We start from the raw sequence: 12,255 nt of genomic DNA on the forward strand, positions 1-12,255 counted from the left end.
AACATACTGGCATTGAGATCCCACAGATATCAGTGCAGTACTTTCCTAGAACGTTTTCCAGTGCTTAGATATCATTTATAAATAGTTGTACTAACAGAAAAACTAAAGAGTTTTCTCACTCATCCTAGGGAGAAATCTATGACTGAGATTTGTATATTACTAACTCCTATTTGCGAGATCAGTTTGTAAATCATAGCACTCTCCATTATGCATTAAACATTAATTAGCTGCAATAAATGATAACAATCACCCTTCCAGACAATTATCAAGAATGTGCAAAAACACAGGACATTCCTCAACTTCTTAATTATTTATCAAGAAAGAGATACTGGCTGGCAAGGATGAAGAACAGAAAGTTTCAGCTATGCAAACATAACACATTTACAGAGTGGAATGACAGATTCACAATGAAATCTCTAAAATGTCTAACCACTGTGATACAATTAAAACCCCCAAAAAGCTGAATGTAATGGAAAACAGAGCTATCCTTAAAATGAAAGGGAACAATAACCAGCAGGAAATTGCAATTGGATAGTATGCATCTGTAGAACTGCTATGGAAAAGCTGCAGAAAGTTCAGCGCTTAACTAATAATGGTTGCAGATGTGGGCTTCTTCTCCAGTCACACTGTCATTGCTCTGCTGCACTGAACAACCACTTCTCCCACAAGTTCTGAATTCCTTCTGCAGTGATGTTTCACAAGTGAAGTCTTTTACATTTTTGCTCAAAATCACAATACAAATCACTGGTAGCAGAAAGAGAAACGCTGATTTCTCAACAATGTGATTTAGCAGTGTTGGTGATGATATACCACAGTACTCGTGTTTTGAGCAGAGAGCACACTATTTAACTGCTACTTTTCTCCTTCCCTCCCTTTTCTCTTCCCAAGAAAATCTGCTCCTGACATGTCCACATTTGCATCTGGGTTGGAACAGCAAGAAGCCTGTGAAGCTAATGTAATTTTCCACAGAGTCTGCCAGATCACGACAGATCTCCACAATTAGGGCCAACTGTTGGAAGACTTGGAACACAGCTCCTCCATTGCAATGAAGTAATGCGATGAATGATGGAGCTGGGGTAGGGGGAAACCTTTTTGCAGGAAGTCAGTGACCAGGTTTTTTATTGACAAATTGGAGAAATAATAATTAGCCATTTCTTTTCAAAAATACATCAAATCCTGAATAAGTAATGTTCTTCCCTTGCTATTAACTTCAGCAGGAGCATAAACTTTTTTGCTTGTTGTCCAAATGCAAAAACAGAGCAAAGCCCCTGGTTCTTAAAGGTCTGCAGAGCTAATCACTCTGAAATTATCTGTCATTCATATTAAGAGAAGAACTGCTAAACTAAAATTTAGGAGTATTATAGAACAGCTAACTGTATTGCGTATTGCTAGTTCTGCAATTAATATGAGATTCATTCGTTCTAAAACTATTAAGCCTGAAGCAGCTGAATGCTTAACAGGAAACAGAGAATGATCATTAATATTGATTTTACACGTGAGAAACAATCTCAAGAGGGTTTTGCATTTGGGTTTATTTCATTAGCTCATTTCATTAGCAATCTCAAGACAGGTTTGTATTCAGCTGGGCTTAAAATGGCTGATAATTTCAAAATGAGAAAAGGCAAACTCCAGAATTGTCTTGGACATCTTACGATTATAGGCTGTGCATAGCAGCATGAAATTCAATGCTAACTAAATGAAAATATTGCTTCATAGCTAATGAAAAGATGAACAGAAATAGGTCTATAATTTATTCAGGTTTTGTAGTTTGTCATCTTTAGACATACTGGATGGTTTAGGATTCTAAACACCTGTGCCTCCCACCTTCCTCACATTTTTTCTGCTATTTTGTTAAGATGATTGTTGAATATCTGATGAACAGAACTGCCCTCCAAATGACTTGACAACTTTGGGCTAAAAATGAAAAAAACTGATCTATGAATCCTATTGTCAACAGTCAGTGAAATGTTTACCAAACCCAGTTTCACAAGTCACACTAAACTCTGCATCTTTTTTAAGGACACTCCTCTCATTTCTGTTTCAGAGGAGAAAAAGGCGATCTTGTACGGAAACACTACCATTGCACCAGGTAACTAAATCTTTAAAGCAAAAAAAAAAAAACAACCCAAAACCATTAAAACATTTAGGTACTCTTTAGTTTACTATTAGTCCAGCTCACATTCCGGTAAAGAATCTAAATGCTATACAAAAAATAAAATATTGCACATAAAATTAACAACAGTAACATCAAAGCTGCATGTAGCTTAAGTGAAGCTCTTGATCTTTTGTCTGACCAGCAGACATCCTTGATTCATTTTTACATAACTGTTGCTGCTCCAAAAGACCAGAATCACTCATAACTGAAAAGCAATAATTTTAATGTTAAACTTAAGAATCTAATGAAATATATTATTTTGAAATAACTCAATTTGACCTCCTATTATTCCTTTTCAAGCCTCTGTCCCAAAGCAGCTTAGTATAACTATTTTCAATCACCTTTACTAAAAGAGGATAAATCTTTCAGGAAGAAAAGTAGTTAAGATGTACAAGTGAGTGTGGTGTTTTTTTTGTTTTCTGTTCGTTTTTTGTTTTTTTTTAAAAAAGGAAATATTAACTTGTGCAGACATTTAATTTAGATTACAGCTCTGCCATTGCACACAATTAATCAAAAATGGAGTGGGACTTGCAGACAGCTTACTCTCATACTCATAAGAGTTCTTCTAGATAGGATTTCCTCACTGACATCTGTTTTGGTATCGGCTGTTCTCATTCTTTGCATAACAACATTTTTTTAACAACTAAAACTATTATCATAAAGTCTGTACTGTTGGGACTTAAGACTACAAACACAACTGCATACTGTTGTTGTTCTCTTTTGTTTTCTTACAGAGGAGTTATGCTTGTGAAACCCTTTTCCTTACATGTTTTCAAAAAAAAGTAGCCTATAAAAGGAAGGAAATAAAAAGTCAGTCATGTATGCAGAGCTCAAAATCTCAGCTACAGAAGTATGACATAGTTTTGTACAGTTCTAATTTTAACACAGGAACTGGTTGTTAAGAACCAAGAAAACAAAACAAATCAAAAATTACCTCTGCTGGGTGCCTTCCACTGTTGAAACCCATCCTAAATCATTTCTTAGCATTACAATATTCTAGCACAGTTTTGTGTTTTGTTCTTTTTCCCTTCTCCTAGGCTCTCTCCCTCTCCCCCCTCCTCCCCCTTTTTCTTTCAGTAGCCAGAATCCAGATGTTTCTGACAGCACTGAAATTTCAGGTATCTTTGGGAACAGAATTTGTCATCTTTCTTGGTTATACAGCACCAGGCATAGCAACATCGTTTGACAGCAGAAATAGGAAAATGAAATAAAACAAACAAAAATAAAATAAAATAATCTTTTTTATGGATTGTATGTTCTATGGAACAATTTTATACAGATCCTAAATGTGCCAGTAGCATGGAAGTACAGAATTTTAAAATAGGTATTAATTTGAAAAAATAATTAAATCCCCAGCCAAGCAAGTACATTTCATGGGATATTAAATCTTCTCTTAAATTTAGAAGAGTAATTGAGAATGTGGAAGAGCAGAGGCGGTACAAACACAAGTAAACGTATCCAGGGCAAAGCAGCCTGGATGGTTGCGCTGCCCATGTGACCTTAATGCAGGGCTAACTGGACAGATGTTTTCAGCATTTCTCAGGTTAAAGGGGACTTTTACTGTAAAAGTAATTTTCACATGTTCCTAATTTCTCTGCTTCAGAAACATTTGGGAGAGATCCACCAAGCAGACCTGCTGGTTTATTGTCTACTAAGGAGTAGTTGTGAGTCCTGTGCAGGAACCAAAGCTGAAGTCACCCTGCCTGCTATTAATGGCTTGTGTACATTTGAATTCTGCAGTGGAAGACTGAGAAAACACACTTCTTACACCAGCGAGGACTGACTTAGTCACTGTTTCAGCCAGTGGCCCAGGAGCCAGAAAAGCCTCCCAATCTGTCCACAGAGTGCCCCTTGAGAGGCTGAGAGTGTGTGGGTGGTTCAATGAGGGAGAAGTCTCGGTCCCTTATTATAGCAAAGTTTCTGTGGACTCAAGATAGGATTGCATTTGCTTTCACCATTTTTGATACACTGAAATATGCTCTTCACATGCACACGACCAGTGTAGGTAGTTATTGTCCGGCAAATAATTTTTTAAACCCATCTCTGAGCAAAAAGTGCTTGGCACTACTTGAAAAAAAACTTCCTCACTTCATTGTCTGTGCAACTCTCTGCAGAAAAAATCACTTCAGAAAACTGCACTAGTGCAGTTAGAGAGAAAATGCACTGTAGTGCCTGAGGGCACAGGATGCACACCCACCAGCAACTATCTGCTTCAGATGATGATGTTCTGAAAGAAACAACCAGATTTGTTAAATACCTTAATGGTCTCAGGAATGTTGATTTGTTGCCTTTTCTCCTTTAATCGTCTCAACACACTGTCCACGGTTTCTTCTGCTGAAGGAGCTGGTTCCATGCTTGTGGCCTCCTGTGTCCCAGTGTCTTTGGAGGCCCCACTACTTTCACAATTATCATTTCTTTGGGGTGCTCTGGAGGTACAGTTTTGCTCTTCTGACATTCTGAGTTTCAGCTCTGAAAGGTAATTATTTGCTTGTAAATAGGTGAGAAATATTTGCAAACAAGTTTCCTATGACACCATAAGAAAAAAGCATCCAGACTTCCCACATGCAATTATTATAGTGCAGCTGTTTAGGACAGTTGAAGCTTTGCTTCAACATTTTAACATGAGATGCATCCAGATCAATGATACTTAGCAGATATCACAGTTACCTCTCTTTTGCCTCCAAACCCATCTTTGACATAAAGGCGTTAGATACCATGGAGGAAGACTGGAAAAGCACTGGGTTAATGAGTGGAGTCAGAGTAGGAATCAGCACAGATTTTCAGTGGAAATCAGAATAGGAAAGGGACTGAAAAAGACAACAGAGCTTTTAAGTATATGGGGGGGGGGATGAGCACTGGAGGGGAGCAGGCAGGAGGAGTGGAAGCAGAAGTCTCTCTCCCCCTTTTCTCCTTACCTAATTCACATTTACTTAATGCTCTGAAATGATCTGATGCCCAGGATAAGTGCTCAAGCTTGCTGTAAGGACTGTTACCTAAGGATGCAGTCCTCCACAGCCATTTTCCTGGAGAAGGTGCCATCTGCCCCACTCTTAGCACTGCTGTTGTACTTGCTTGCCCCCCTGTGCTTCTGTGTGAGTAAGGAGGGGGAAAGCAAAGGCCTTTCCCTGAGAAGTGTCTAAATCAACCCTACTCCTCTCCAGTGCAAGATAAAACATCAACCTCATTTCCAGAGGCTGCACTGCCATCCTAGCCAGGTCGCTTTGCTTAAATGACTTCACTCCGCAGAACAACACCTGAGCCACCCAGCAGAAGACAGACAAGTCACAGTGTATCCTAGCTTCCCAGTCAGCAGCTGGTCTGAATGCAAGAAATATGTATTAGGGTGACAATAAGACAACAGCACTGGAGCTCTAGGGAGCTGAACAGTGCAATGAGGATACTGAATTAAAGTCTGAAGTAGCTCCTGTCATACCTGACTGGTGCAACATCTTGTGCAAAGCCTAGCATTCTGGAGAACTTTCCAGAAGAAATGTACTGAAAGATTAATTTTTAATTCTTTACCACAATAAGACCTTCTGTATCCAAACCAGATATGAAACATAACAATAGGATGTAATTAGTAGTGAGAGCCCATTTATAATGAAACAGAACATTTGGATAACTTATAACTAGCTTTAAAAAAAATAAAAATCAGTCAATCCTGGTTACATTTTCCCTGAGGGCAAGCATGTGATATACCCACAGATGCTAACAGAGCTGTGTGCAGACAGTCAAGGGCAAAATGAGACCCCCAAGACCAAATCAAATATCAGGGAAAGATCTGTTTCTACGGTCAAATAAATAAAACCTTTAGAGTTGCATAACCTCAGTCAGTACTATTTCTAAGAAACTTTTAACTTTGTAGTTTAGTATTTTACATTAATTCTAGTTATCTTAGAACAGCAGATAGACACTTGGAAAATACTCCAAATAACATTGCCTTTTACATGAATGCTGGTATTTATGAGGGACAGATGATGTCTTTTTCCCCCTTCCCCCTCTTGCCTTGTTATGAGTATCGAATTGACTTTGATCCCTGCTGTCAGGAATCAAGGCAAGTCATGTCACCTAATATCTTTGTTGTCATTAGGAGACTTGTTGTCATGCACTAGAGAAAAACAAACAGAGCAACAAGAATAGAGAACTAATCATAAAATATTCCAGGTACACTCACACTGCTTCCAAAAGCTTCAGCACAAAAATGAAATGACACGCTATTACGTACCTTTGAGCTGCTTACGACCTTTGGCCAAATCATTCATCCATTTTAGAACTTCAGGATTGGAAGTCTTGTCACCATGTGAAGGCTGAATGTAAAGTAAAAAGGAAGGAGGGAAAAAAAGGAATTGATGATTATACAGTCAAACAGAAAAAAATAAAGAAGGCCTGAACAGACAGAAACACTCAACTGTTTCTAAGTGAAACACTGTTAGAAATGTCCACATTTCCAGCTGCCTATATCATAGTGTCACACAGACCATTTGGCTTGATCTCAATATAAGTTTATCATGGTTTATCTCTCCTCATTGTGGCACAGTGCTATATGGATCTGAGTATTTTGGTTTTGATCCTAAAAAAATAAAATCCTTGACTAACTGGATAAGTAATTTCAATTATTTCAAGAGGACTGATAAAATACCTAACGTTTGTCACGTTCATAAGGAGAAACCTGTTGAAGGATGCAGGATGGCAACTGAAGCACTCTACCATTGCAGGGATAAGCCTTAACTGCTTTACAACAAAAATTCTCTTGGGAAACAGCACTTTAAATGTTTCAGCTGAACGGCTTAACTAATTAGATGGAAAAAATCCTATACAACAGAGTTACAACAATTCTTCGTTTGCATTTAGAAAATGAATCCAAATTAAAAATAATTTACACTGGTACATTAAAATTTAGATATTTTAAATTTTAAAACTGTTTTGTGAAATTTAACCTTTGAAATAATTTCTTTTCTGGTCACAGTGTGATGACTATTAATGAAATTTTTACTTGCAGAAGTACCTAATGACCACAGGATAGGACAATTCACTGACGTATGTTTAGGTTTGCAGTCGCTGATGAGATCACAAGGCAGTATTACTATTTGCTCCATTTTCATTTTAGCATGGTCATAACATATCACAAATTTCCCTGTTTCACACTGTATACATGATTTCCGTGTTTCCTACTGTACACATGATTAGCACTGTGATGTTTTAACGTGTTTATACTACGCTATTCCCATTAAACAAACTAGCTTGATAACGAGCAATGCTCTTGCATACACTGTACAGAGTCTCCAGCACCCCCCATCAGCAACACATGACAATACATATTTCTCTTATTTCTTCCATCAGCTTCTACGTTTTAGAAGTTTACAGGAATCTTTGTGAAAGAAGGAATCTGCAAGGCAGAATGATAATTTCCAAGCAAATGACTTAACTATGAAGTAAATAATTAGCCTTCCATCTTCAGAATCGTTTGAATTCACAGACCTATCAGCTATGTTTAAGTGACTCACACTTCTCACACATGTAGAAGATGATTGTTTTGCAACAAAGGTAGTTCAAAGAAAACACAAATCAGTCTCAGAACTACTGAATACACTGGAAGATGGTAAAATACATTCCCTCACTGGTAATTTTCCCATTTTACCAAAAATATCCTTTATCTTACTGTTGTGCATAATTTCAAACATGCTGGGATTCCTCCCTGCCTTTTGCAGTATTTCCCTTTATCTTCTCAATGATTATCTTACCAGGTATTTTTTTTCTTGCTCAAACTTTTCTTCATACTTCCTAATTTTTCTCTTGAGACTTTGAAGATGCTTGTTAAGTTGTGCTACCGTTTGGGGTTCTTTGCACTCTTCACAGTTACATCTAGAAGAACTTCTTGGTCTGCAAAAGCCAAAAACGTAGTAGCTCTATAAAAAAAATGGCTAAAGTGGACGGTGTCTTTTTTCAGGCACACTTAACACCTTCTTAGTAGATCAGAATTTACACATAGATTCTTTCACAGTTTAAAGAGAGTTTAGTTTTCTAAAGTAAGCATAAAATAATTGTTTTTCCTTGAGAGTACCCCCTCATACACTCATACATTATACATATACATATATATATCTCTAATTAATTTTTCAATTTCTGAATATTTTTCAAAAGTTTTATGTAGTAGGTCACAACCTGATCCAGTATTTCCACTCAATAGCAGCATCCTACTTCACAGATCTTTCAACTGCAATAATACGATTTGTAAAAACACTACTGGGAATGACCATTCTGAAGGCAATTTAGTTTCTACTTTTTTATAATTACAAGTCAATAGATTTGATTATTATTTATATGCAGCTGACCAAGCTATGTATATAAGCTTTTAAGAAATGACTGAAACTCATATCTTGATTTCTGGAGGTCACACACTGTTCACATATCCTATGACACTCGTATCTAGTAAATGACACAAGTTATAGTTTTATTACAGATTAAACGTATAGTATTTTGTACCTCAATAATCCTCTCTACTATACGTTCACTTACCAGAATAGCTACTTCACTAAATTTTAAGTCTGCCATTCACATAACTATAATTAACAAAAACTTCAAACAATGTTACACTAAGTTATTACCAAAAAATGCTAGATCCCATTTCTGGTATTGCAAATTAACCATGCCAAAATACACTACAACATGAAATTTTCTTATTTATGACATAGGAGTAACTGAGAGACCAGAAGAGTCAAAGATCATGCATTGTTTAAAATGAATTTAAAATATAGATAAATTAAAATATACTTTCTTACATCATGAAAGGTTGAGCACTTGGTGGAGAAGGCGCAGACTCTGGGTCTAGATTAAATCTCTGGCTTTGGCTAAAGATAGAGCAGCGTGGTGACAAAAGAGGATTGTCTCCATCAGTAATGTGATACAGCAGTCGACTGGTCCCTACGGAGCGATGTTCTTGTGGGCTGCTGTCCATGTCATTCTGCCAGTCTCTGCGGGCTGGTAAAGGCTCTAGAAAGAAAATATAAAACAATGTGGATTGAAGGACATTCATAAGATACAGCTACTTAGATAAAGAGAAACCTGTAGATATAGAAGGATTAAAAGTGCAGGTATTCAAAGTAAACATAGTAAGTATTTCAACAAAGTAACACATGCACGTTGAACATAATACTGAGGATGAGAAAATACAAAGGGCATTTAGTGGCTTAACATACAGTATCTTTAAGTTCCACAGGAGAAAGCGGGTGGATGTGTTTCTAACTATGGAGAATAATATACAGATGGACAGTTTCCCAGAAGAGAAATGTTAATTAGATTTTTATAAATATTTGCTTCTGAAAGCCACACTCCTGAAGCAGAAGATAAATATACAGTACAAGATTTACGTTGTGATGTAGCATTTTGTCTTTTGGTCAAGGGAAAGGCAGAACACAAATACAGTATTTCCTGATACTAAGAACCTCCAGTGTTGTTTGTAGTTTCCTAACTTCATTACGTTTTGAAATAACATGCATATGAGTCTAAAGAACACTACACATGAAAATAAAAACAACAAGCAATTACATTCAAAGTAGTTACTCAAGTTAACGCACAGTGACTACTCCTTGGAAGAGTCATGCTTACAGTACTATGTTAATACTGTCTTTGACTGTAAATGGAAACCACCTCAGGTGCCTCAAAAGATCATCTTTGTTTTATAGAAATGGTTAAGCTAGAAATCAGAATGATTTATTCTGTTCTAAAAAAGTAGGAACTGCTGAACCTTATCACACTGATTCTGTTCATAGGTAACTTGGAAAATGATGGACATGTTATGGAGCCTACCTCTATGGAATGTCAAGTGTTTATCTTCCCGTGGCTGTTCCTGGTTTTATTAATGGGGAGAACCATTCAATATTCCTCCTCATCCTCAGTGGGTGAAATGGGTGAAGATAATCTGTCCTAGCTGATATTTTCACTATCAGATGATTGTGCTTGAAAGCAGATTATACTTTTAGGGAGAAACCCCACATTTTCGTAAGAAGTTCTCCCCCAGAAACAGTAAGTGTGTGTTAAGGCAAAGAATGTATGCTCTTTCCCAGATTCCTCTGCGTTAATTTCTATAGTACATAACAGTTCATATCAGCTACGTTATTTTATCCCCTACAGCCATGTATACATACAGCCTTTGAATGCACATCATTTACTATTTCCAGGCAGCATGCAAAACATTTCTAGTCAGTATTATGTCTGCAATATAACATCCATTCTAATACATTTTGCATAATCCTTTTATTAAATAGAAGTCTAAACGTGCACAGAAAAAAACAATTGTACATGACTTTTTCCCCAGAAGAGCAGGCACATATAGAGAAGTTCTTTAACCTTCACTTTCTTTGCATGTTCACCCTTTTACATAGGACATGATCCCACAGTAAGTAGGCATCTCCTTCAGGATTTTAATGGAACCTTTGTAATACATTTTATTTCACCTCCGCCCAAAAGATTCCGGAGCTCTAAATCTATACTTCTGCACTGGGATGTTGGGGACACATTGGTTCTAAGTGAAACCCTTCATAAGAATCAATTATTAATTCCTAAAATAATAGAATGACCTAAAATACTATTTCATCGGACAGTATCCAACTGTTTTTGCTTCGCTGACAACAGAAGTCCAACTGTATACTGCATAGTCACAGTTTAGCCTGTCATGCAAAAGTTACGTGTGACTTTTGTGTCTACACGTTCATTTAATTCAATGGCACCATCAATTATAATTATATTAAGCATTTTTTCACAGTAAGACAATGTAGGTGATCATTAACTCTAACCTAGCATCTTTCCTCTAATTACTTCCTCCTCTGTTTGTAAAATTCATTTCTTAAAGATATGAGAACAACTCCCAGAAGTTCTAAACATAGTATGAGATCTAAATCCACCCAAAGAGAGATCCAGAAAGGCATCTGGATGAAGCAAAGATACAATATTGTACCAGTCACAGGAAATTATTTACACAGACAGCATACAGTGATAAAGACTGGAATAAAAGCTGTTCTGCAAAGCAAAGTGCTGTTAGTTTCTGGCAATTAATCTTTTCTATTATACTTTCTATGGCCCCAAGAAAGGTCTTAGTCTCAACCATATCATAACCCAGATGCACTGAATTGCTGTGCACAGTTCAGAAGTGCTCAGTAAGTCATTACAACTTATTCATTTACATGGCCAGCTCCATTTTTAATTACATTTTAAGGCTGTTGTCCTGATTCCAGACCTGTGTAGATTCTAAACAAGACACTGTTATTTTATGGGTAACCCACATACTAACCAAATGCCCACACACATTCATGTGTCTGGCCTAATTTTAGCCTTTATTTTTGCTTAAACAGGGAAATACAGCCACATCTAGCCAAGCTGATATGTTGTCCCTTAGCCTGCATCTGCTCTGTATCGTTTACTCAGTCTAGCTTGCCACAGGCAAGAGCTCACCACAGGATTTAAAGCCAGTATCTAGTACCTTATAATAGGCAGTAACTTTCATAATATGGACTTCAATCATATAATACAGGTTGTATGATATGTACATTTGCGTTTAGTTCAAGTAAAATAATAATACAGCATCATCTATTGTATATAAAAAAAATACGCAGATATGATGTGTTTCAGTGCGTGTCAACATTTATGACATCTGTGAATGCAGCCGCTTGCTGCTCAAGTCACATGTATACTCACATCCAAAAACTATAACTTACATTCTGCTTTTCTTTTTTTTCTCATTAAAAAAATTGCTTAGTACCCACTTGCAATTCTTTATGGACTTATTCTGCCGGCTCTAATTCAATTTTTTCCATATCCAAAAGGAAACTGCTGACTTTTCTCAGCAAGATTTACCATTGATCCCTAAAATTTGCATAGGAAGTAGCCTTTTACCATTGGCATTTTACCAAACTGCTGGGGCTTCATTTAACCACGCATATAAATGTATATATACATATTTAATTTTTGTTGTCCGGGATGTGGAACAACAGAATGAAATACATTACACAATCATATTTATATTAAAAATAATATATTTTCACATTGTACATATTTTTTTCTATTTCCTGATTTGCTAAGTCAAGGCTAATGACTAGACACATGGT

General features: G+C 36.7%; 1 protein-coding gene across 18 annotated transcripts in view; it reads right to left on the reverse strand.

The window, feature by feature from the left end:
* The window catches only part of FAM13C (family with sequence similarity 13 member C), a 117,535-nt gene that overhangs the window by 8,663 nt on the left and 96,617 nt on the right, over positions 1–12,255 (reverse strand). For all 18 annotated transcript variants that reach the window (XM_021398565.1, XM_021398562.1, XM_021398558.1 and 15 more), the window contains 4 exons: positions 8,935–9,145; positions 7,897–8,035; positions 6,381–6,462; positions 4,413–4,624 (listed from right to left, as the gene is read on the reverse strand). In XM_021398565.1, the coding sequence (XP_021254240.1) occupies positions 4,413–4,624; positions 6,381–6,462; positions 7,897–8,035; positions 8,935–9,145 (644 nt within the window). The remainder of the gene's footprint in view (positions 1–4,412; positions 4,625–6,380; positions 6,463–7,896; positions 8,036–8,934; positions 9,146–12,255) is intronic.

This window comes from Numida meleagris, chromosome 5 (assembly GCF_002078875.1).
Source record: "Numida meleagris isolate 19003 breed g44 Domestic line chromosome 5, NumMel1.0, whole genome shotgun sequence".
Classification (NCBI taxonomy): domain Eukaryota; kingdom Metazoa; phylum Chordata; class Aves; order Galliformes; family Numididae; genus Numida; species Numida meleagris.